The 25,738-nt window shown below is 47.4% G+C and overlaps 1 protein-coding gene across 5 annotated transcripts in view; it reads left to right on the top strand.

Annotated features, from left to right (window-relative positions):
* The first annotated feature begins 5,465 nt into the window (after nt 1-5,465).
* Nucleotides 5,466-25,738, top strand: part of LARP4 (La ribonucleoprotein 4) — a 29,401-nt gene continuing 9,128 nt past the window's right edge. The window contains exons 1-11 of one of the 5 annotated variants that reach the window (XM_075075902.1): nt 5,466-5,606; nt 8,336-8,515; nt 16,894-17,041; nt 18,220-18,378; nt 18,722-18,797; nt 19,362-19,498; nt 20,230-20,333; nt 21,371-21,481; nt 21,870-21,923; nt 22,571-22,780; nt 23,271-23,374. In XM_075075902.1, the coding sequence (XP_074932003.1) occupies nt 18,264-18,378; nt 18,722-18,797; nt 19,362-19,498; nt 20,230-20,333; nt 21,371-21,481; nt 21,870-21,923; nt 22,571-22,780; nt 23,271-23,374 (911 nt within the window). In that variant the 5' untranslated portion in view covers nt 5,466-5,606; nt 8,336-8,515; nt 16,894-17,041; nt 18,220-18,263. Of the gene's footprint in view, nt 5,607-8,335; nt 8,516-11,080; nt 11,241-16,517; nt 16,693-16,893; nt 17,042-18,219; nt 18,379-18,721; nt 18,798-19,361; nt 19,499-20,229; nt 20,334-21,370; nt 21,482-21,869; nt 21,924-22,570; nt 22,781-23,270; nt 23,375-25,738 lie in introns of those variants that run through there. The other 4 variants (XM_075075898.1, XM_075075899.1, XM_075075900.1 and 1 more) reach the window with 4 other exon arrangements.

The following is a 25,738-nucleotide window of genomic DNA, read 5'->3' on the forward strand; positions in this document are numbered from 1 at the left end:
GTCTTCCCCGGCGCATGCGCACAGCCCCCCACCCGGCTCCACAGGGTCTTCCCCGCGCGCGTGCGCGGCGGGCGCTTCCCGCCTTTTCCTCGGTGGTGCTGAGGGCTGGGGCTGCTCGGTGGCCTCCTCTCGTGCGAGGAAACGGGACCTGTCCGTGCTTCCCGGCCCCCTCTCTGGGCTGCGCCTCACGCAGGTGTGTCCTGGCTGTTGGTATGTACAGTCCCAAGCACCACAAGGGTGGGCTGGGGGCACTGGGGGCCCACAGGCTCCTCCTGCATCTGGCGAGGCGAGGGTGGAACAAAGGCCCTCAGAGCCACGGCTTGTTACCTCTTCCAGAAATGACCCCGTGCTCTGTGATTTACTGGTGTCAGGAAGGTGCTAGGTTGTATGACAGGACTGTGTGCTGAGAGGAAGGAGTGCCGGTGCTAGGCGTTGGGGTCCCCGCAGATGCAGTTTGTTTGAAAACAAGAAAAAGGGTTTTCAGCAGCCGAACTAGATAACCTGCATTCCTGAGATACTGGAAAGTTTGTGTATCTTCATTAGCGTGACACGAGTGCTTGCTCTCCAGCCAGCGCAGTGGCTCCTCGAGATGTTTATCTGAACAATGTACTTTCAGGAATAGCTTTAGGTGTTTCTTTCTTTTCCTCTCTCTGTTATTCTTCATAATGTGTAAAGCACCAAATTCCTGAGTTAAAAAAAAAAATAATTGCATGTAATCAGTGCTGTAGCTCAGTCTCCTTGCTCCTGCTGTTCATCAGGCCAAGAGTTTAACATGGCCTTTGTCATACCCACAGCTCGCTTCTACTTGGAGCTGGCCCAAATTCCCAGCCTTCTTGTTCTGTGCTTGCTGAGCGGCTCATGGGCCTCCACCAGATCCCCTGACCATTAAGACAGGAAGTGACTAGTTAAAATTAATATGCTGGTATTACTTTTAGGGTAATCTCAGCATTCACATATGAAATTTACTCATTCCAGTAAAAAGCCTGAATTATGGCCCAGAAATACATACACTTCATAAATTACAGGCTTTGTAGCTTAAACAAATGGCATAGTGATCTGCGTACCGGAGGGCTGGAGGTACGTCCATGTGGAGCCGATATGGCACTGTTATTAGAGCATGTCAGATAAACTTACGTGTGCTGTTATTAAACGCATGACTTGTACAGGAAATTGCATGTTTATCTAGGTTACGTGCAGGACATTTCAAGCTTGATTCAGTTGCCTAAGCAGAGGTATCTGCTGCCATTTCAGACACCCTCGACTGCCTGAGGCTTCAGCACAGGGCTGGCTGGTACAACGCAGGAACGCTACAGGCTTGCACCCCTCTGGACTGGCGTCCCCCGCCTTTCAGGTGAGGGGGACACTGTGGGACATCCCAAACGATACCAGATGCTAATGTTGAGGCACTTTTAGTAAGCCTTTCCCACTTTACCGATGTGCAGCCTCATCCATAGTAATGCTGTAGTGATTTGTTTTGGCTAAGGGTCATAAGGAAAGTAGTATTTCAATAAACTTAACAAAGATCTTTTGAAGTGAGAAGTCGCCATCCTTCTCTGTGAATGCATTCTTACAGAAGTGGTCATTTTAAGAGTTACGTATGATGGAGTAGTTCTTTGGAAACGTTGGGAATACAAAATATACTGGGGTAGCGCGTGCAAGTTTAGTTATCTAAGTATCAAGGATAAAACGATGTATTTCTCTACTTGCGTACATTACAGCAGCTCGCAGATTGCTAATCAAAATCAGTAATGAATAATAGCATAGAAAAAAAAGTCAAACTGTGCATCAAAGATAGTCTAAAGCCTCAGCCTCGGTGCTTGTGCTACATGTGCAGCTTCCTCTCCCCAGCGGCGTCTGGCTGGGCTGGATTCAGGAGAGCTCCGTGTGGCCAAGGGATCTGCCTGTAGGATTATTGTCTAAATGAGGCCATGCTGTAACATGAGGCATTGCTCACAACAGCAAGGTTGGGCTGAGAGGCAGATGAGAGCAGCAGTTAGAAGATACCACGTTGCCTTAATTCATTGTGTGTTAGGTTTTCAGGATTTAATTTAGAATGTTTAAAACATCCTCCTGGGTCAGAGCAGTGAGACCTCTAGCCCAGCAGCCTGTCTCCAGCAGTAGCAACAGGAGATGCTGTTTGGGCGAGTGTGGGAGCCAGGGTACTTGCTGCTGTCCATCTCCCTCTCCAGCATCCTGAAAGTAGCAGAGATGTTACAAGGTGCGTCTTTGCCCTTTTAGCAGTCATTTATGGACATGTTGCTTGTGAATTTATGTAATCCCTTTTAAACTTGTTGATGTCTCTGCAGTCTTCTGTGACACGAGGTTCCAGACTTGCATCAAAAAATACCTTCTGTTTTAAACTAATCATGTGGTTTCAAAGTGTGCCTCCTTGTCCTTCTGTAGCAGGAGTCTGTATCAAGTCTGTGCTCACTTCTTCTGCTGCCTTTGTAACTTCATAAGCCTCAGTAAGATCCTTCTCGGCTGCCTTCTCTCTTGATGGAAGTGTCCCAGCCTTCTTGGTTGCTCCTTATTAAGGCAGCTCATCCTGTCCTTCCCCTGGACCCTCTGTAAATCCATCACATTCTTGAGCAGTTGGGCCAGAACCACGTTCCAGATGCGAGTGCACCGAGGATTTCCGTAACAGCAAGCTGAGAGCTTCGGCCTCGCGTCAGTATCCTTCCTGAAAGCAGCCAATGTTCAGCTGTCTTTTTTTGGTGCTGTTGCACCCTGAGCCAGTGGCTTCAGAGAACTGCCAAGGACAATGCCGTGACCTCTTTCCTGAGCTGCAGATGACAGCTCTGAGCTCAGAATTGCTTTTTCTGGTGGTTTGGTAAGAGATTGTTGTGAATTGCAGGTCTAAAGGGTAACAAGTCAATAAGACATGAACAACCTGTTCCAGGAAAATAATCTCAGGTGTAATTATTAACACGTTTATGGTGCTGGTTTCTTTCAAGGGATGGCATCTTTCCTAGTGTTAATCTTAGAGCAGTAGAATCCAACTCCACTGGGAGATTTATACCAGAGAGAAGAATCCAAAGAAATATCTTCTGTTTTCTCAGTCCTCCCTTTCTGATATTTCATTTAAGTGTCTAGCTTTTGGCATAGCAGCGCTTCCTGAGGGAGTCTGCATTCTCTGCCCGATTCTCTGATTGTCGGGGCTGCCGAACTTTTGACAGCAGGGGCCCAGAAGTAGCAGATAGGGTAAGGCAGCTGCTGAAGAAACACTCAGTGGTAGGGACACTGCTCAGACACCCACATGGCTTTTTTTTGTTGTTGTTGTCGAGATCTCCACCCAACCAGTGAACTTCATGTGACCCCTCCCAACAGCACCACTGGTTTGTTTAATCAGTGATTAAACTGGAATTTTACTTCCATTTCCAAACATATTCTGCCAGTCCTTACATTCCCTTTTTGTTTTTTTAATAAAGCCTAGGCACTAGAAAAATACAACAATACTTAAAGTACCGTGGCATAACTTTCCTAAGGAGGCATCTCTCCTCTGTATTAGATGTGGTGACTTTAGGGCTGAAGAGCAGAAGCTTTAAGCTCTACAGAAAGCCGCTATTCCAGAAAGTGAGAAGATACGACCTGGTATCTCCTAAACCTAAGTTACTGTACCAGTGCCCCTGTCGGGTCCTGGAGCCCTTGCTACGCTCTCCTTCGGGCAGACGGGTTAGTCCTCCAGGACTGCTTCTTCCAAAAGCACGTGCATCTCCTCAACCAAGGAGAACAAACCTTAACTCTGAGCGTGGAGCACACTCCTGTGGTGGTATCCTACGAGATCAGCACAAGTTTTCTCCATGAGGTGTTCATTTTAAAAAGTATTTCTTGTTTTCTAACCATCAGTGAATGCGGAGCTGAATACCCCGTAATGACTCCCTGAGCTCTTTCCTGAGTGGGAATAGCTGACTTGACCCCATCATGCTTTAATGACAGTTAGGCTTGCCTTGCCCCTGCCTCTTCGTATTTGTTAGCATTTCGTTTTGCCTGCGGTTCGAATGCCCGCGTACTTGGTGTCATGAGAACCTTCTCTGGCTCTTCCCAGTCAGTTTGGATACCCTGAATAATTTTGTGTCATCGGTAAACTTTGGCACGTCATTGTTTACCTCTTCTTCCAGCTCATTGATGACCATATTGTACAATTCAATTGTACAATTGCACATGCATTAGCACAAATGAGTGCTTTATTATATCTCTACATAAAGCAAGAGCTGCTGTTACTTCATGATGAAAGAATCCCAACCTCCCTCCAGTACAGCAGCGCCATTTCCTAGCAGTACCAGCAGGACAGCTTCATCTCTCCCCCAGTGTGCTGCAAGCCCCTTTTTGTTTGCAGGTAACCTTAACCACGCGGTTGCTTGCTGTGAGCTCTTTCACTCTTGGGCACTCAGAGTTGCTTCTTTTTCTTGAATTACAGAATTCATTCTCACTCAGCCCTCTCGGGGACTGAGAAAGATATTGGATCTACCTGATGAACACAGTTATGGATTTTTTCCCTTTTGTACACATTTCAGGTTATTGCAAAGGCAACAAATAGAAGGGATGAATAAATTCCCTGCAGGTTGTATGTTCTCTGTGGAACAAAGCCAGAACTGCTGAGCCCTTCTGGTAGAGCCTTTTCCTGGCAGCTCATGGCTATTCTTGGCATCAGTGGTTGGAGCTCTAGCCTTTGGAGCATGTAAACCTGGGTTCCCAACCGAGAGGCTCCATTAAGCAGCCCTCGAACAAGTGAGTATTTCATAGCCACTAATGTAGCGATTTGGGTTTGGATCTTCCTAATTAGCGCTCATTAGGTGACTCTTGCACTAGCAGAAGTTCAGGAAGCACCATCCCCACTTTATGATGGCTGAAGCGAGGAACAGGAACCTGAAGTGGCTATTGAGTAACCAGTACGAGCGCTGGGATTAAAGTCTAGGGTTCTAGCCCTACCTTTTAGGTGTATATGTTCTTTCTTACCAAGAATCATACCAAGGTTTAAATGCCCTTTGGGAGAAGAATGAGGGGAGCAAAAGGGCAGAGTGGCAGGCGGCTTGGCAGTGCTCCTTTGGAGGTCATTGATAACAATATTTCCCAAACAACTAATGAGCTTTTCCTTATTTATGGGGTCAATCTATCTTCCTGAGTTGGTGTTCTCTGCGAAGTGCAGGGCTGGGGAGATTAACTGATTAATGCCATTGGTTTTATCCATCTCTTTCCTGGGACTTATCAGATGTGGTGAGGCCCTTTGGACTTGCCTTTTAAAAGGCACAACTGCTGACTTGACCACTGAGGTACTGTCACCAGCACAGCTCCTGGCAAAGCAAAAGGTCTCCTGCCAGAAGCCGGTGAGTCTCAGGTGCCTTTTGCTGAATAGGGGACTTTTGGTGGAGTTAAACATTAACATCCTTCACAGCTCCCTTCTGCTCAAGGTTCAAGAGGGAACCCATGCTGAGTCAGCCTGGCAGCTGTATTTCCTGCTCCAGCTCTCTCCTCCTGCATGATTCACTCGCTTCTCTTCTCTGCCAGGAAGTCTTAGTGCTGGATGAAACAGTAAGAAGGTGGCAGAGGGATACATCAGATCTTGCTCCACGTCACCGGAGATCGGCTCCTGGTAACTTGATACCCTGGTGGGTTTCCTGGCTGGCCTATGAGTAATATTGGTGCAACAAGAAGGGGAACTCATGGCTCCCAAAAGACCCCCCTGAGCTGCAGAAGAATTTCCTTCAGCTGTTAGCAGCGCCATGCTCCTGCCACACAGCAGGGCCGTGCTCCTTCCAGGCAGTGCTGGGCAATGGGCTGCGAATGCACAGGGCAGCTTATTCTTGTCTTGCTGTTCCCTGCATGGATTGCTTTTATATGGGCACTTTAAATAAAAAGCTAAATCATTTTAACTGTGGCAGTTGCAAGAGAGTGGCCCAGTAGCAGGGAAGGAGGGTAGGCAGACAAGAAGAGCTGTTTTATTTGATATTATTGCCACAGCATATACACTCCAGCGCTGCCAAGTCTTTGGGCGTAGCCGGAGTCTGACATGGGAAATGGATTGTTCAGTGCTGTTGCCTGGCTGCCTCTTGGAGCTGGAGCTCTGTGCTGTTTGCCTCACGCTGAAGTGTGCTGGCATGGGACCCAGCAATTGCTGCTCACCAGCTCAGAGGCTGCCCGAGGCACCTATCCCATGCTGGTGGGACTTAGTTTTGCCTGGAAAGCAAATCGTTTACTTCAGCATCGATGGAAGTTTGTGAAAATGCAACTGCTTAATCTCTGCTGAGCTCAGACCTAGAAACAAAGCCAAAAGTCTCGCTGGCTTTGGATAAAACTTTGCTGTGGTTACAGGCGTTGTGGGATCACGTGATGGTGCAGCTGATCTCTCCAACATCCAGCGCTCTTGCTTTAGGCCTCCCCTCCTGCACAATAACACATTTACGAGTTTGAAACCTCGCCTCCTTGCTAGGGTTGTCATTTATCGATACCAGAATTATTGGTCAAGAGTTGCTGAGAAAACTCCTCTGCCTCTGCTTGTGTTCCTGCTTCTCCTGGGCTTCTTCCCAGTGTGCCAGCCCATCCACAAAGGCTTCAGCATCCTCAGCTAGAGGGATTTCTAAATAGACACAGCTTCTCCATCCAGCACAAAGGCGCGCTCTTTCCTACTCAGGACAGCATGCCACGTCTATCTGTTCCTCAAGTGCTTGAGTTCTCAGTCCAGTGAATTAAGGGGGAAATCACGCCTAAGCTGGAATCTGAGCCCCTTTGAGACATGTTGACAGGGAAATGTATGCCTTGAAACAACTTGAAAAGAATTAAAGGGAGGAGGAAGAGGAGGAAAGTGTCAGTTGTGAGCTGCCGCCCTCTCCCGAGATCTCTCCTGCGAAGAGCACAGCCCTAGCTCTTCTGTGACCTCTTTCTTCCTGCAGGATAATGCAGGGTGATGGCAGGCAGAAAGTCAGCTGCTCTGCCACAGGGTTAGTCTTCCGGATAGATGAAAGGAAAGTGGTTTGGTGTCCAAATGAATGTCATGGCTTTAAAGAAGAATTAAAGCCAGATGTTTCCAACAGGCCTGCTGAGACCAGCCTTTTCTGACATATTTACCAAGCCACCAAGGAGGCCCAACCAGTGCCTGCAGAGCCCCATCTTGGGAACAGCCTGTAATCCCAAAGGCTCCACCGCGGTTGCTGGAGGCACCCTGCCTGTCTGGAAGGACGGCACACAAGAGAGAATGCTGCCAGCTCCATATTTATTCAGTGTTTAAAAAATATTTATTCCTCGCTGGTAATGCTGATGGTAGCAAGGGTGTAGTAACCAGACTAGATTTATCACCTTTGGACAAACCACTGGGGCCAAAAGCTAGCTGGGCTGGCATCAGCTCTAATTTCAGCTGGGGGCTTGCAGGCACGGGGCAGTGCATCGTGCTTAATGGAGTCCAGAACATCATTCCCGACCCAGGGACTGACCTCGGACCCCTTTGGACGGGCTGATGTTCAGCCTAACAGGCAGGTAAAGCTTTTGCTGTGCAGGGACTTCATCAGAACCAGGGAGAACGCATTTATTCTTGCATCACATGCGCGGTGTTTGTATTTGGCTGTGACTGATGCTAACGACTATTCCAGTGAGGGAAGAACAGGGGTAAAATGCTAGGAAGAGGGAAACTGAATCCTTGCCTTAGCGCGATCAGGGAGAGAGCAGCGTCTCCCACTTTGCTAGGGAGTAACCAAAACCTCAGGACTGCTGGGTGTGCGGTTCCAGCTCACACCCAGAAGTAATTAATCTCTTTGCCAGTGTAGCTGCTCCAGGCTTCTGACTACAATAGGTATTGCTCTTTTGCATTCATCAGGTCTGCCTGGTGGTTATAACATTCAACTTCTGGCCTCTTAAGGACAAATTCCTAACGCTGTGCCCTCGGCACTACCTCGAGGTGGAGTTTCCTCTTGCGAAATCACCGGGTGCTGAAAATGTCCTGTTGGCTCTGATGACTGGGAAAGGCTTAGTTTGCTGTTTTAGATGTGTGTGCCACAGTGCTCGTCTTCCTCCTGCCCATCCCGACTGCTGGGATGCCCGCTGCTCTACGACAGCACGTGAGGGGCCCTTGAGATCCAGTTTGCTGCTGGATCGCTGCCTTCTGCTGGGGAATAAATGATAAATTCAGAGGTGCACCCAAAGCAAGCAAAAGTAAATAGAGCAGAGGAGAGGTAGGTAGCAGGAAATCCCAGTTTTACTGGCACCCGCTCATATCAGATAATTTGACCTGTAACAAAAAATAAATCCCTCTCTAGTCCAATTCCACAGAGCTGGGCAATGACTGCCATAATAAAGGAGCTTTCTGCCATGCACTCGTTTGTTCTTACAACACAGCATCTTGTTTCAGTGGGAGCGTCAATCCGTTCTGCGCCGTAACACCACGGACAGGCGGCACGATTGGTTCTGCTGCGATTCCAAACCCAACCGTCGAGGGGAGGCCTTTGGGAGGAGAGCAGCGAGCCGGGCTGCAGGCTCCTCGGCAGCGCTGGACGGAGTTCGAGGAAGACTGTGTGCCTCGCCACCTCCCGTAAGTTAACAGTAGTTGGTGACTAACAGGAAAGAAACTTCACTGTGGTGTAAACACAAAAACGTTTGTCTTTGCCTTCCAGATGGGTTATCTGATCATAGTGCATTCTGCTTCTTTAATTGTGTCGCTTCTGCATCGCTCCCTTAGAAGACAGAGAACGATTGTTACGAAGCATGAATTATTTACTAGCTCTATAGACTGGGCCTGTTTTTCCACCCCACCTGCACTTAAAGGCAATGAGGCTGTTGGCGTGTGAGAACCCCGCCACAGTAGGAGGGGTCTTCCCTGACGCCCCTGGTGCTGAGCGCTTTACCAGCCAGGCACTTGGATTAACGGGGCGATCTTGCGGGAGTATCTCGTGGGATCTTGCAGAACCAACTTCAGGAAAATGATCTAATCTGAGCATTAGGGATAATTTATATCCTGTCAAGGCCTGGTTTCAGAATCCTGAGCTCCTGTATGGTCTCCACAGCTTTGAAAATGAGGCTTAGAAGCATTTTGTGCTGCAGTTTCTCTGTTCCTTTTTCTGTTGCTACTATTTCTCTTGGCTTTTTGCTAAGCAAGGTTAGTTTATGCTGCCATAAACTGATATCTCAGTTTAAAGCGATGAGCAGACTAAAAATTAATGAGCAGATTTGGAGATAAAGAGGGCTGTAAAACAGGGATAATACTTAACTGCTTCGCAGGGGGCGTAAGGATTAATGAGGTAATGTTTGCAAAGTGCTTTGAAGATGAAAAGTGCTAAGTCTGACTGCATCTGGTGGGTGAAGTAGAGGAGAATGAAGGAGAGGTTCTCAATTCCATCCTGTAGCTGCCAGGTCTTGCTAAATGTCACAATATATGAGGATCTGAAGGTGGTTTGCCCCCACGCTGTCCCTGGCACAAGGTGGGTTTCCAGAACGATTCTGTGGTCAGTAGTCACTTCTCGTTAATTCTGCTCAAAGTTACTTGGTTTCTACTATAGTTTGCTTTTCTTTCATTCGTGCGTGTCTCGGAGGTGTGGTCAGTGAAAAGCCCGCAGAACCTGCCAGCTGAGCCGGCAGTCTGCACTCCAGCTTGTACTGCTATTTCTAATCCTTTCCATGGACCCTGATTATTGCGCCAGCTCTAAGTTAACCCCCCGCCAGCTCGCTGGCCCCCGATCGCAGGCAGTACCGTTAGGCCGGGCCTGGGTTCCCCTGCAGGAATGGCAAGCGGCAGAGCTGTCCACGGCAGCGTCCTTCTGACAAGGACCCCGAGGGCCGAACACCGCATCCTTCACCCAAACCCACTGCAGAATGTCATTGTTCTTTAATAGAACCCTACCTGCTCACCTCACGCCCCCGAAACAACCCTTGTTCCGCTAAATTGGCTGTAGTAAGTTTTGTGTATCTTCCCCTAAAGCAAAATGGTTTCCAAGTGCGTTTTCCTTGCGGGAATCCCTGCGGAGCATCGCTCTCTGCGGCTGCCCCTGTGGGCCTGTGTAAGGCCAGCGAGCTGAGGCGCACATGCAGGGTTCTCGCGTCCAGGGCTTTCGGTGGGTGAGAGCTGGCCCCTTCTCCGTCTGCCTGATGCTCCGTGCTCGGGCGCGCCGGCTCTGTGATGGGAAGATTCAACATGTAACATGCAGAATAAGTGATTCGGGCTCTGGTGGGCTCAGCTGAGCCCAAACCACAGGGGTGAACCAATACTATGGCCTGGCCTTACAAAGGCGCTCCGGTGGGCTTCTGCCCTGGCTATACTGGCGCTGTCTGGAGGGAATCCTGCATCCTGTGACAGTTTTCACCGGAGCAAAAGCTTCCCTCCTCTCCCTAGCCCGCTCCTGGTGCTGGATGACCCGGCAGCCGCCCCTTGTCGGTCGGATGTCCCTGTCTGTGGCGGCGGTGTTGCGGGGGCACAGTGGCTGCAGGGTGTGCGAGCAAGCCGGGGCAAAAGGCGTGCGGTGCCTGCCAGAGGGGGACGTTCCCGCCTGGATGCGCTGGCGGGGGCTCGTCCTCCAAAACCTTCGCTCTCCTTGCCTCGCCCACTTGCCTCCACCCAGCACATGCTGCAGGTGCTGCTCGGGCAAGGGAAGGGAGCCGGGAGGTGTGGGGAGTGCCTGGCGCTGGCCTGGCCCGCAGTGACCCCCGTGGGCCGCAGAAAGAGGGAAAATCGGGGGGGGGGGAAAGAAAAACACAAAAAAAAAAACCTGCGGGGAGGTGGGTGCAAAGCTGGGGAGGGAGGGTGGAGGCCCCGGGCGCCTCTTGTGTGGAGAGATGCCGGCCCGCCGCGGGGTCTCCACCAAAGCGGGCGATTCCCCCTTCCTTTGGCGGAAGAAAAAAGTATTTTGGGTTCTTTTATTTTACAAACAAACCCAAACCCCTTTAAATTGATCTAATCCCGCTCCCGCCGTGGTTGGGCTGGGCGGAACAGCCCACTCCGGCCCGCGGGGGGGCGCCGTCCCCCCCTCCCCGTGCGCGTGTAGCCGCCGCGCCCCCTGGCGGGGGTTGGTTCTTCCCTCCCCCCCGCCCTGCGCAGGGAATGGGCCGGCCCGGCGCCGCCCGTGCCCCGGTAGCGCTCGCCGTGCTCCGGAAGAGGCGGCGGGCGGAGGGAGGGAGGAGGGGGCCGGTCCCTGGCGGCAGCAGCCGGAGGCGGAGCCCGGGTGTCCTTATCGCTGGCGCGGCCGCCGGCGGGCAGCGGGGAGCGCGGCGCCGATCGCGGGCCCGCCGGCCTGGGCGCGGGCGGCAGGATGCTGCTGTTCGTGGAGGTGAGGCTGCGGCGCGGCGCGGCGGGGCCGGGCCATGTGGCGCGGAGGCCGCGCACGCCGCGCCGCGCCGCCGCCGGCCGCGCCGGGGGGAGGGGACGGGGCTGACACAGCAAATCCGGGGGCGGGGGAGGGGGGGCGCTCTGGAAGGTTCCGCCGGTGCCGGGGCCGCGACGGGGTGGGGGGTGGAAGGCGCGGCGGTGACCTTCCTGGGGGGCCGCCGCGCCGCGGCCTTGCCCTGAAGGTTACGGGCGGTGCGGGCCGGGGCCGTCGCGCCAGCTCCGCTTGGCGGCCTGGCGGGGCCTGCCTGGCCTTGGCGGGGAGCGAGGCGGGCCCGGCCCCGCGGTACCACACGGCCGCCCCGCGGGGCAGCGCGACGGCGCTTTCGGTCGGGCCCGGGCGTGGCGGGGGCGTTAAATACGTTAACTAAACACCCGGGGTCGGTGGAAAGGTGGTTGTTGGGCGGGGGGAGAGGGCTTGGCCGGTGGGGCGTCCCCACCGTCCCCGAGTTCGGCTGCCGGCGCGGTCAGCTCGTCCCCAGGCGGGGAGGTCACCCGGGGGGGGGCGGGCGGGCGGACGGACGGACGGACGAACGAACGGACGCACGCACGCGTCTGTGTCCGTGTGTCCCTCCCTGAGCCAGACAGACGCCTTGGGAGGTGGGCGGCCTGTCGGCCGCGGCCGGGGTCTGCCGCCGCTGCCCCGCGTGCCGGTGCTTCACCCCTTTTACGGCATTTCACCGGATTCGGTGAAGCAAACCCAGGCGGCCGCGCTGCTGCTTCTTTACACTTTGCAATAATTTTGTCCAAAAAACGTGTAAAGTGAAGACCTGCTGGGTTAATGAAGAAATGACTGAGAGAAGCCAGTTGAGTGCTAGTGGTGCGTTCATTCAAGGGCGGTGGTAGTTTTTTACATGAATACCAACCTTATTCTGCAGTTAAGAACGTCTAAAGAAAAAGATTTGGGAAACACCTTTCTTAAATTAATTGCTTCAGTTCTGAACTAAAAGTTACTTGAGTTGCGCTGAGAGGGGGGAAAAAAAGATGTCACGAACACAGAATGACAGGTCTTAAGATTTTGGTTTTAAAGTATTTAACTTGAAGAGGAACTGTTCAAGCTCATCGGAGCTGCAGCCTGCTGACTGCAGCCAGGAGCTGCAAGCAGCCAACCTCGTCCAAGGCCAAGCGTGGCGGAGAGGAGCTGAGCCTTCGAGGTGGAGGTGGTTGCTCCAAGCGGCAGGTGTGCGAGGCGGGTTCTGGAGTCCACAGCAGTGACATAGAGCAATAGTGTAGTGGATGGGGCTCGGGCTGCTCAAAGAGAGCCGAGGCAAATCAGGAGCCTGCGAAGCCAGGCAGCGCGCGTCTGGGTGCTTAGTGAATCCTTTTAAAGCACAAACTTGACTTACTTTGGTTGCTTTGTTTGATCTCCTTTCTCTTCCGCTGATAGTCTGGCGAGTTGGCTTCTGTGATCTTCATTCAGGAGGCATCAATAATGTTTAATTTTGAGCTCCTGAGGACAATCCTGACTTTCTAAAGGTGCCTTTTCACTGCCAGCACAGGGAACTTGAGCTTCTAACCAGGTGTTCAGAAAGGAAACACTGTAGTCAGATGCTTGAAAGCAGACGGCAGCTTTTACCTGGGAACTTTGGGGTTGCCTGAAAAATAAAGTACAGAACCAGCTGGTGTTAGAAGTCCTGAAGCTTTCGGGAGGACTTGCTGTAGCTGTCAGCGTTGTGTTTTAGACTTAACTGAAGTGTGCACACGGTGATTGTGAATTGATTCCTTTGCGGTGTGCACACAGAATTCTTTTTTGCTTTAACATCTTTTAGCCCAAAAAACTTGCTGCACCGAGGGAGTGGTGTAAGGCTCATGCTCATTTTCGTGCGCTAGTGTTTCGGGTAGGTTTTGTTTTTCACTTGCAGCCAGAGCAAGCGTGCTGTTAGCAATCGATAATTAAGGTGCATTGGGAATATTATTAAACACATTGTGAAAAATGTAACTGATAGTGGCTTGCTGTGCCTGCTTTGGGTTTTGCTTCATTGGAGTATGTGTTCCTAGTTCAGTATATTAGTAATTTATTGGGAAAATTCAGATCTGCGCGTTTCAGGTGGGTGAAACGCTGCCCTAATTGTGGCCAGCAATGTTTCCTAGCTAGAAAACCAGGACTCTGTGAAGCGCTGAGTATTGCTGGCCCTCTTTTTTATCAGGCGGGGCTTCCTACTTCCCTTTAGGTGACAAACCCCCCAGACTGTTGCGGCTCACACAGAAGCGATGGGCATCGCTGGTGCAGGCGAGGCACAACTGTGGCTTTGCTTTCCCGAGGGATGAAGGAGGCACCCCTAGTCCCAGGGCGCTCGTACTGGCTAATGAAAAAAGCATGCTGCATTCAGGGGAAGTAACTCTCCTGTGACCTTTACAGTTAATGTGTGTTTTGAGAATTACCCAGGGTGTTCAGAGCACCGAACCGCTGTTACATGATACCCTGCAGCCAGTTCCAAAGCAGTTCTGCATGTTGCTCTTGGTGTGACACCAGCTTTCTCTCTTCGGTTTGCTTCACAGCCCGGATAAGCTTTGAAGAGGTGACAGGTAACTGCGCTGGCACGTGCCTGAGGCCGCTGCAGGAGCCTGTTTCCTTACCTGTCACGTCCCCTGGCCAGCGCAATGCTTCTCTCTGCCAACCTCCCTTAAGGTTGCTGACCTTTGGGGTTTTATTCCCTCTGTTTACATTTCCACTTCTGGAGAATGTTTAGATTCTCACCTCACAAGTTTTATTGAATTCCGTTCTAGATTTTTCACTTGGATTCCCTTTCAGAGAGTCAGTCTGCTCCAGGAAATCTGTCACAAGCTCAGTGTTAAGAGGTTGGTTGCAGGATAATTTGAATTGCTATTAAAATAGAACAGTTTAAAAGAAACTGAGCACTTTCATTTCTGTTGGCTTAATTGAATCTGTTAAATGTAATTTAGACTGTTACAATAAGAAAAACATTCTTTGCTGTCCTTTCAGAATGAGATAGGTGCTTCGATAGTCAATTCTGAGGAATTGCTCGAGGAGAATCTTTGATCCACATTTGCCAAAAGCAACGTAAACTAGAGGGGAAGCTCTGCTGAGGAGGACAGCTTTGTCAGCTCATGGATACCAGCGAGTGTTCCTAACCTTTGTAACTCTGTAAAGCTTTAACCTCATCATGAAAGTTCCCGATAGCAGCTGGGAGGATTGTTCTGCAGCCAATCAAATGTGCTCGTTATTTGTTAGCCTCAGTTAAATAAGCAAGAATTGATATTTTGGCCTTCTTCAGAGGAGCCGCTTGCCAGAATGGAGTAGCACTGCTTCTGGAGCATAGCAGGCTGTGTTTTCGAAAAGCTTATGTAAATTGGGGGCTTTTCATCCTCTCCAAGTCCGTGGTGTCTTGCTATTAAGATGCATGACATCAGGGCTGGGTTTTGCAGAATTGCATTGCATGCCATTAAGTGTTTCTAGAACAAAGAGGAAGTAGCCCACGCTCTGTTTCAGGTGTATGTTTCAGCGTTGTATTAATAGCTCCATTCATCACTTTATCAGCCTGAATCTATTTCGTTTCTTAGTGCTTTTCGCTTGGACCTGTGATTTCTGAACTTCCGCGTTACCATGTGTGTCTTTCGGTATTTGCTAAAGCGAGTAACATCATCTGCCACGCTCAGGATGGCTCTTTACTTCTGATGGCCTCCAGTAGTGTAGTGATCTCCCGAAAGTGTTTCAGTTTCACTTTTATCATACTTAGTCCTTAAAATTACTTTCAGCTTGCGCTAAACGCTAACCTCAAAGGCGTAGGGTAGTGAGGCAGTGTTTATTTTTATAAAATAATGAATCATCTCCTGGATGTGTCTTGTCTTTTCTGCTTTGATGAAAGGTAAATTCAAGGAAATGGGATCTGCTGGTTTGCAGTTCTTGAGCAGGTGCCCACGCTGGCAGGTACACTGCGCTACGTCACAGGAGTCACCAGCAGTTGAGCCGAGTTAAGTTTCGAACTTGCTGAACTGCATTGACAGTAAGAGCATGCGGGTGCAACAGGTTATCGGGGTTTTACTTCTAAGGTTGTTGTGTTGGAGAACAGCTACTTGGAAAACTAAGAAGGGAAAAGTACGTCTGTCCCTTCCCACTGAACCGTTTCTAGCTCTTCTTTCTGTTTCCAGCTATATTCTTCTGCAAACAGGGACGAAAGGGGGAAAACTCTGTTGCTGTGTGGATTACATCAGGGGGGTGGGGGGGTGGGGTGTGTGCATGCGTGCAGGTTTTGAATCCCAAAGAGGGCCTTTCAAAAATTGTGGTCTCTGTTTTTGCTTCTCTTGTGGTTGTCTTGAACCTCGCCAGTGTTTGGAGGCTTTTTGTTACTGAATTTGGGCTTGTCCTTGTAGCAAATAGCTTTGGAACTAGGTGTGACCTTGGCAGAGGAATTATCTCTAAAGCTATTGCAACTGCTTCCTTATCCTTTTGCGTTTTGTTTGAAGCCTGGTAATAAGCCACTCCTTAATTTCAGAATCCAGGAGCCTGGCCTCTGAAATATCAAACTTCCTTTGTTGTGAGATACGAGCTAGGATTAATGACTTTCGCCTTTTAAATTCAAGCAAATGGCGTGAGTGAAGCAGACTGTCCTTCAATGTCTGAAGGAACCTGTTTGGAGGAAACTATTATTTGCTTGTAGGGTGTTAGGAATTCTTGGGAGGAGAATTTTTGCAAAAGCATAGTTTTCTTGCCTGTGTGGAGGGAGTTTGTTTTATCATGGTAGAGCGAAGGCCATTGCAATGCTTATCTTCTGTGCTGTTGCTGGATTATTGGTCTCCTCGCCCAAATGCCTTTGAGCTTCAGGGCAGTTCTCAGAAAGGGGCTTTGGAGGGATCTTTTGCTGCAGAAATAAGTGTTTCTCTGCGTCAGGCTCCAGGCTGGAATCCAGCAGTTTCTCCTGTCTGTCGCCACGTTTACCCTCTTACTCTGATGACGGTCCTTGTTGCCCAGTCTCAAAGTGCCACGATCCTCTTTCCCCCGTCCCCAGCAGGCTGTGATGGTGTGTATGTCTTGGCACTTCAAAAACTTTAATCTCCTTGGTTACAGGTTTGAGGAAATTACTAGTGAACATCGATGTGTGTAAGATGTAGGTAAACTCACGGGGAAATCAGGTAGTGCTCAGGTAAGTTCGTGAGGAAATCTGACCTAGCGTAGGTGGCGCTTGGTTAGTATAGATGTCACTAATTCAGTAAGGCATTAGTTTCTCTTCCTTGAAATATGTTTTTTTACCTTCCTTTCTAGGAAGGGGTCTGGAGGAGGGAAAATTGCCCTTTCTGGTGAAAGGGGACTGGAGCATTATGACAGTCAAGTCTTTAAAAGCTTATGAGTTCCCAGAGTCCTTGACGGCTAGCCGCTTCCTCTGCTGATGTTGTCGGATGTCAATAAAGAGAGGTTGAAGGCAACACTTCTAATGGAGGTAGAAATGAAATACTTGGAAAATACCAAGGATTTTCCTGTTTTGATTAATGAAAAATCACGTGGGTGTTTAATAGCTGGTTAGATACTTGAGATGTGGAACTCTGTAGAAAATCACTAAATTCACCTGTATTGTCTGGCTTGACTTCTAAAGCATCTTTGGATTATCTTTTACCTAATAAAAGTGTTCTGGTCTCTTCAGCAGGTAACATCAAAAGGTGCTGGCTTAAACCCTAATGCAAAAGTGTGGCAAGAAGTACCCCAAGGGAGCGCTGAGGCTGTGCCACCGACAAATGGCGCAGAGCACTCGTGGCAAGAAGCGGCGGCCGCGCAAGGGACTCATACCGAGGGTGAGATGTCACGGGCCCGTGTTTAAACGGTTGCCGTGATACACCCCTTGCTAGGTAGCACTGAGGGTTCTCCGCAAGAGTTCAGTGGTGAGAAGCAGCCTCTTAGTCTTGTCCTTGAGGTTGTTAGTGCTGATGTAGCAACAGGTATGAAATGAACATAAGAAAGCAGTACGTGGGTTGTAGAGATTACATGTCTGACCAGTGAGCTTTGGTTTAGGGATTGAAGTAGGTGCCCAGAGCTGTGCTAGGACTGAGTACTTCAGCACGTAACAGGATCCAAGGGGCCCGGTGATGACTGAGTAACGCGCTAAGAGGGAAACGATGCTAAATGTGTAGAAATGGATTCATGACTTGTTCGCCATTGCTGCACTTTAGTATTTGCTTGACCCTGTGAACAGGAAATGAGATCTGAGGGCCACCTACAATCCTGGTAGATCACTGAGGTGCTGCCGAGAACTGTTGGACGGTAGCCTTTGTATTGGAGTAGAAATGGTGAAGCATCTACGGTCAGCCCCTTTCAGTCCGTATTCCGTTTCAGTCCCCATTTTCCATCCTTACCATGTGGTAAATCCTGTCATCCAGAACTAAATACTCAAATGGTTTAACTCTTCTGATGTGGCTTGGAGTTGATGTGAAGCCAATTGTATAGCTGAGGTAACCCGATTTATGGCAAAGGCTGCTTAAGAAGGAAGCAGAAGATTCCCTGGAAAAAGGTTTAGGAAAACTTAGGGATAAAAAAGGGAGGATTCCGTTTGTGTGGCCCTGTCAAAAGTTTCTGGTTAAGTCAGCAGAAGTGAAGAGAGTACTGAATTTGTCCGTTGGCTGAAACTCATTTGTCCCTTCATAACAATAGGAACCTTGTTTAAATATTTCAAATTTCAGACGGAAAGCCTGTTTTTTAGGTCTTCTGCCACTTTGGGGGTTCTTACAATTTCACAATCGTATTATTTTCTTATCCCTGAGACCCTGGTGCAAACCAGAAGATCTTTCTGAAATTGGAGAGGTAGAAAGTGTTATCCAATACAAAGTAGATGCTGAAAGTCTAAGAAACACAGACTAAGTCTGGATGCCTCCAGTTACGGTGTTCTTGAGTATTTGTTTTAATGTTGGTAGCCAAAATTTTTCAAAAGGAAAATATTCCGAAGCTTATAGTAGGTTTTCTGTTGTTCTTTTGCCAGGTAACCTAGAGATTTCAGAGGATAGCTGCAAGCAATATGAAGTGATGTATTCCCCGTCTTGTGAAGCCACGAGAAACTGCACAGGAGTTGATGAAGCGTCTGCAAATGGAATTGTCCTAGCAACTGAAGATCTTGGATACCAAATCTATGAAGTGTCTGGTGTGTATTCAAGTTAGAACAGCACTGTCAGTATCTGCAGTCCTCCAAAGTCTGCTGCAGTTATGATGTGACTTGTAAATGCAGGGTAGGAACTTTGAATGTTCCCATTCCGTGCATATTCGAGAAGACCCAAGCCAGCCGTAGCGCTTGGCCAAGCAGGTGAAAACTGTGGGGTTTAAGTCATTTTGAGAATGTGGTCTGGTGGTCTTTAAGCATGTTGCGTGACCGTTTCCTCTCGGTCTTACCCAGGAGGATTCACGCTTTTCTTGTACAATGAGACATGTTCTTGCATTGCATTCTTACCGTGAAACTGAGATCTGATGGTGAATGTGGTACCTTTTAGGTGAAGGCAGTTCCACTGTGTCCACAGAAGACATTAGAGAATGCTTGAAAAAACAACTTGAATTCTGCTTTTCACGGTAAAGTCAGTTCAACTTTGTATAAACCCTTTATTAAAACCATTGACAAATTTTTCCCCTTTGTGGCTTGATACGTGCTTTCGTCATAAAAACATTAACTGGGAGTGAGAGTTGGTTGCGATAGGAAACAGGGTTTGCTAAAAGGCTGTCGAAACCCTGTGGTAGCTTTCAGCTGTTTCAGTCCTGTCCAGGCATCCTTGTCCTTTAATGAGAATCGAGCATGACATCTGCACTTCAGTTGTAAGATGTCAAAATAGTTCAGCTGTTTATTACCAGAAGAGGTCTCTTTGGCAATATCCTTTCTGCAGACCAGCGTGCAGAGCACTGTAACTTCCATTAAGTTGTTTAATTATCTTCTGCTTTGTGTTGATGGGCTGGGATTTTTTCCAGGAGAGAAGATCTGAGTACCTTTTGGCTAGAGTTCGCTGTGAATGGTATTGATAAATACTTAATATATATTGGTATAATATTGGTAAATACTGGTGTTTTGAGGCTTCTGTAAGTAAAGTTCAGGATTTTTTATGAAACAGTTTTATAAATAGACTAAAACTTATGTCTTTTTAGTGAGAATCTTTCAAAGGATCTCTACTTGATGTCTCAAATGGATAGCGACCAGTTTGTTCCAATATGGACAATTGCCAACATGGAAGGTATTAAGAAGCTGACAACTGATATGGACCTTATTCTTGACGTTTTGAGATGTAAGTCTGGGTGTTTGTTGTCTGTGGTAGCAGAACAAAGAAATGTATTAGTCTCTAGCTGCTTATGGCATATTGTTCTGGTAAATGGTGATGGGAATCTTGTTCTGTGGAGGTGTTTGAATAAGTCGCTGCTCCAGACTCCTGAATTCTAGTTGTGCTTTATAATAATCTGCCCCAGTAAGAGGCTACCCTAAGTTATTGCTAGCGGTGAAAGCCTTACTCTGGGAGTAAACCTAGTCTTCTGATTGAGTGAAAAAGTTCACTAGAAATTATAAAACTAGAAAAAGCTTATTAGAAAAAGTTAGCTGGAATTCTCCTGGCATACTGTCCTGTGCTGTTCTGCACACGGCTTCTTGTGGAGGCAGTTGTAAGTCTTTATTCTAACTTGATTTCCTTCCTCTTACTTGAACTCTTCCTATGAGGGCTCTGTCTAGGAGTGGTTTTATATCCTCTTGAATTTGAACTGAGAGAGAATTGAATTTGGGACTGAGCGTTTTTAGACATCTGAGCTGTAGGTGGAGGCAGCATCAGACAATCAGCTAAAATGTGCTGAAGATCTAACAGCCTGTAGCTGATCAAACAGTTCTTTACCCTGAATTCAAGAGATCTGGTTTCTGAAGCGGTCCATCGCAGTTCTTTGTTACACGTTGGACAATGGAGTCTGGTACTGCCGAGGTGTTCTGTGGCGCACAAAGTCCAGTATTAAGCCAACTTTTATATTTTAATTTCAGCTTCTCCAATGGTACAAGTGGATGAGAGAGGGGAGAAAGTTAGACCAAACCACAAACGATGTATTATCATTCTCCGTGAGATCCCTGAAACAACACCTATAGAGGTAAATAAATAGAAAAGAGAGATAAAAGCCTGGTGATATTTTTGGAAGGTATCTTCGACAGTGTGTCAAACAGCAACAGGAAGTGTTGCTTAAAAGGTCAGCTGGTATTCATTTGATTAAACACAGATGCTCTTCTTGTAAACCACATAAGTAATTTTTTCTGCCTGGATGTATTGTCAAAAAAGCCAAAGGGAACACTTGTTGTTGTTGTTGTCCCTTCCCGTTATTTACTAATATATGAAAGTGCTCTTAAGTAAACTTTTTTCCACCCAAAACTGAGCTAGCTGGGCTTTTCTGGAAGGAAGTTTGAACTGATCTCTTCTCAGATCCAAAAATAAAACCAGTTCAGGGCATAGCTTGGAATTCGGGCTGAATTTTTGTCACAGTGGTAACTTCACTTGAAGTCAGACGCCTGTTTTGGCAGCAAATGTTACTAAACATTTCTCATTCATTGTGACCCAGTGTGAGCTGAGCTCATTGTGTTCAGAGAATGGAGGATAATAAAATTCCTACCGATATTTGGCTAAGAGAGTGATTTAGTTCTTTGTTTTTTAAAGTTGTAACACAGGGTGTTTGTCTACTAGCATTTTTAATTAGTTCTTTCAATGCAAACGCTGAACAGCTGCTTTGCCCTCTCTTTAAAATCTGATTATTGAAAAGCTGTCGGGTCACCCTGATTTAGAAATGTTTCTCAGAATTGTTCTTGTCTGGATGACTTTTCTGATATAAAGCTGTGTTTTTGCTACCTCTTTCATACAGAAATGTCACCAGTTCTACACTGATCTTGATTTTACTTACCAGATGAGCCTGCTACTTATTATTTGGGGAGCTCGGTAGGCTGGGCTAGAATTCTTGGGCTCAGAAACAGGTAGAGGGTAATTTGGTGTCTGGCAGACCTCTCAAGGGAATAAAAGAACATCCCTAATCAAGGGAAGAGTGCAGCTGAGGAGCTGGAGTGTAAACTTCTGTTGGTTTAGTGTTCCATTTACAGCTTAGAGCTAGGTCCCCTTAACTGCCTGACTACTTCTCTCCCTCAGGAAGTGAAGGCTCTGTTTAAAAATGAAAACTGCCCCAAAGTGATAAGCTGTGAGTTTGCTCACAACAACAACTGGTACGTTACATTCCAGTCAGATACAGATGCGCAACAGGTAAGGCTGCCTTCAACTGTTAACGGTGTCTCAATTTTGTGATTAGTTCTTGCCCTGCTCTCAAGAGAATTGCACGCATGCTTCCTGCAGCTAAAAGACATGTTTATTTACTGATCCCCCTTTTGTTATTTTAAGAGGTTATTGGCAAGTTCTAGTTGATAGAGGAAAAAGCTGAGAAATTGTAAGGTTATAATTCCCTTGTCCGCTCCTTGCCTCAGTGCTCTCTGGCCATAACTGACATCTCATGTCCTGAATTTGAAGCGTTAATGAATTTAGATGGGCTAACAGGGAAGCACATTGCTACATTCATGTTAAATCATGTCATAGCCTTTGAGAAGTACCATTTTATCAAGATATTCTGATGTTAATCTTTTTTTTGTATCCACAGGCATTTAAATACTTAAGGGAAGAAGTGAAAACCTTTCAGGGCAAGCCAGTAATGGTAAGGCTGCATTAGATGAGGCTTCTGTTTGAATTGAATTGTATATTGTTCCTATTTGAATGGTAGCGTGAGTTTTGTTGGGGAATGTAAGGGATCAGCAGTGGGATGGTTCATAGCACTTGCTCTGCAGGCTGTTAACTCGAATGAGGTCGTGGGTAGCTCTGCAATATTACAGTTCAGTGGCTGAGGTTGCTCACAGCGCTGCTTCCCCTGAGGTGTGAAACATGTTCCTGTTTCGTCTTTCCTTCTCCACTTTCCGCAGAATCTGGGTCTGCAGAGCTCAGGAGAGGGACTCGTGCCTTCACGAGTCTCTAGCTTGAGTCTGCTGCGCTACAAATAAGGCTGAAGCAAGCTGTTCGTACTGTGAGAGGAACTGTCAGAACTGGAGTGTGGACAGTTACCGCTGTAGAAAGCAGTGTTTATCTTCAACCTGACAGATTCTCTAGCTAAAGCAGCGTGCGTCCCCTTCCCTTTAGCACGCTGTAAGAATGTCATCGCATTGATTTTTATCAGAGTTCTTATTTGTAAGCAGCAATCAACCTACTTTGTCTTCGCACCCCTTCTGTATCATTTCAGTAGCCAAGAAAGATTTCGTGTTCTGCTTCTCCTCCCAACTAAAGCGTGTGGTGCGATTTGATGTCTTGCAGGCAAGGATAAAAGCCATCAACACGTTTTTTGCTAAGAATGGTTACCGGGTAGTGGATTCCAGTGTCTATACTCAGCCAGTTCAAACACAAGCACAGTTTGCCTCGCCACTGTTTATGCAGCCTGTATATAGTCCTCAGCAGTACTCTATTTACAGCATTGTGCCTCAGACGTGGTCTCCAAATCCTGCACCTTATTTTGAAACACCACTGGTGAGTAACAGCTGATGGAAACGAGGGGAGGTAGCCCAAAACATGAGCAATAACTTGGTTAGTGAATCAACAGGGTTAGTGGGCTTTTCAGCTGTAGAATGCACAGGTTTTCTAGTCAGATCCCTCTGTGTCGTGATACTTCACGTTATGTCACGGACCCGATAAAGCAGGGCTGTCAGAGAGGCTGCATGTCTCACCATTGGCTGCCATTTATTTCAGGAAATTTTGGTCTGAAATTCCATTAGCCAGTAGCTATTGTTACTGGAGGAGCTTTGTAGCTCTTTGTAGAGGACTCTGATGCTAAAGTACACGTGAAGACCGTTAATCTGGTGGGGTTTTCTCTTCAGTACTGAGTTTACGACATACCCGGTACGGTAGCCCAGCATAAAAGTACAAACAGACTAGATGAATAACTGCCGAAGCTGATCTCATAAAACTGCAAACGTTTTTCTTTTTAGTTCAGCCATTGAGACTGTTCTGTCTGTTGCAGGCCCCCTTTCCTAACGGTGGATTTGTGAATGGCTTTAATACACCAGGATCATATAAAACAAATGCTGCTTCTTTGAGTATAGGTCGCCCATTCCATAGAAATCGGTAAGATAGCTCTGTCAGTTGTTTGCGCTCTGAGAATTACAGTATTGAGATCCTGAAGTGTTCCTTGCACTTGTAAAATGCAGTGCCTTCTGATGGGAGTAGGTTACTTGTTTATCGAATATGCATGACGTTTTTCAACTTGGTTTATAAATCAAAATTAGAATCAAGGTGGCAGCTTAAGATCCTAAAATAACGGACATATGTGCTGGAGAGAGCAAAGGTAACTCCTTTAACAGCCTCAGAGGAATTTCTGCAGACAAATAAATAACTTCCTCTTAAGGTAACACTTCTAATTATGTTTGTTATACACAGATTATAAACTCCTGCAGCACAAATGTAAGCTTTTCCTGTTGTGTGATTACTCTTGCGGAGAGCCATTCGGTCTGTGCAGCTGAGAGTCTCATGCCCTGACTGCTGTATGCTAAAAATGCTTGATGCTGAGTCTTTACCATAATTTATTTGCTTTATCCCCATCTTTCCTGATAACTAAGGACTCTGGTATAAACACTGGGGAGGAGGACACAGCTTTAAATTTGCTGGAACAGTTCTCTGTAAACACAATGGAGTAGTAATCCGTTTGTGTGGGTGGAAATTGTTTTATTTGCAAGCTCTTTCACTGTATTCGGCATGCGGGCTGGTAGCATGGGAATTGCTGTTTATACCGTTTGAGTAATCGGCTGACAACTGCCAGTACCTTAAGCGGGTTTGTGATGCAGTTAGTTTGTGGCTGTTGGCAGAAGGTGAGCTTCAGAATTCATCTGCGGTGACTCAGCAGAGCCTTAATACAGGCGGTGAAGCTGGAAGTAGGACTCGGCTTGGAAGACTGGGCAGCTGATTCGGATAGAGCTGCTCAGCCCTCAACTCAGATCTTTTCATAAAGGGTTTTGGGGTTGTTTTTGCCTTAAATTATGCCCAAACCTAAAGCCTGTAAAACTCTCATGTATATGGGTCCTCTCAGAAGTGTGGATGCTGAAACTAGACAAGAATTGTAAGTACCCAAATATTAACATCTTGAAATGCCCGCATGTTCACTGCTGCCTTGTAGAAAACATCGGTGTAATCCTTAAGCTTTTAAAACTCTTTTGGTTATATTAAGACTTTGATTTGTGAAACTTCAGTCATTGTGAAGTTACAGCTTTAGGGTCAAGCGTGTACAGGTTCTGCTGGTCCGTCTTGGTTGTCCTATCTTTCCTGCCAATCTTGCTCAGCCTTTGTGCTAGTACAAAGCTCTGTTTTTGCGGTAATAAATCTTCATATTCTGGAAGCAGACATTAGTTCTGCTTCAGCAGGATTCCTTTGCAAACAGGAGGCTGCTAAGGCAACAGTGAGGCACAGCCTCAAAGGTTTGGCCCAGTGATGATCAAGTATCGCGCTAAGAGAGAACAGGTCCAACAGTCGGTTGTCTGGGCAGCCTGCACTTCATGCTTTTCCTTCTTTTGGCTCTCTCACATCACCTCTCCTTCTCTCTGCTTTTTTCCTTCTTTATCTTTCCTTCTTTTTTCTGCTTTGCTCTTCTGCCCAGACAAGATTGTGGCCTTCTCAATGACGGGTAAGATTATGAGATCTGAGGGCTGAATAATGACTTGAGAGTCTTCCATTTTAAGAACAAACTGAACAAATGGAAGAATTTAGTTAGCTTACCTCCTCATCCCTATGGTCTTTGCTGAGGGGAAACTTAACCTTACTGGAATCTTAAAACTGGTTCTTAATGTTTCTGGAAGCTGTGAAGTACAAATTAATCTTTGTTCAGCGTATCTTCTCTTGAACTGCAGAAAAGCACATTTGGAGAGGTTCATCCAGCTGCTGCATTTGGGTTTCTGTCCTGGCTCATTAAACTTGATTTGTTTTGTCAGACAGGCAGTTAATAGTTAAGTACTGGGTTTTTTTTCTCTGTAGCCAAACATTTGTTTAAGCCCCTCGTATTTATTTTGCCCTGATTTGTTGCAACATCCGTGTGGGAAAGGAAGATTGAGTCTTTGTAACAGAGAATCCGCAGTGCTGATATAGGTCAAATTGATGTTTTTCTATCCAGCCATCTATAAGGTAACTTAAAATGTCTTTGGTAAAGCAGATGAATTTGACCGCTCAAAATTGGGCTATTAAAAGGTGATTTTTTGTTTGTTTTTGTTCTGCTTTCTGGTTACACATGAAAAGCTGAAAAACTTCCAGCTGTTAATTGAAGGCTATGGAGAAATCCGGATAGTGGCAGAGCTGATATTTTTTAAAATACCACAGGATGATGGCTGAGCAGAGAGGGAGGAATCCGCTGCTGCTACAGCCGCATCACGTACTGCTGTTCTGATTTAGTGCTGACAGATGATGACTTGTCACTCGTTGAATTCTCCTATTTTACCTGCTTTTCCC

The sequence above is a fragment of the Phalacrocorax aristotelis genome, chromosome 26 (assembly GCF_949628215.1).
Source record: "Phalacrocorax aristotelis chromosome 26, bGulAri2.1, whole genome shotgun sequence".
Lineage (NCBI taxonomy): Eukaryota > Metazoa > Chordata > Aves > Suliformes > Phalacrocoracidae > Phalacrocorax > Phalacrocorax aristotelis.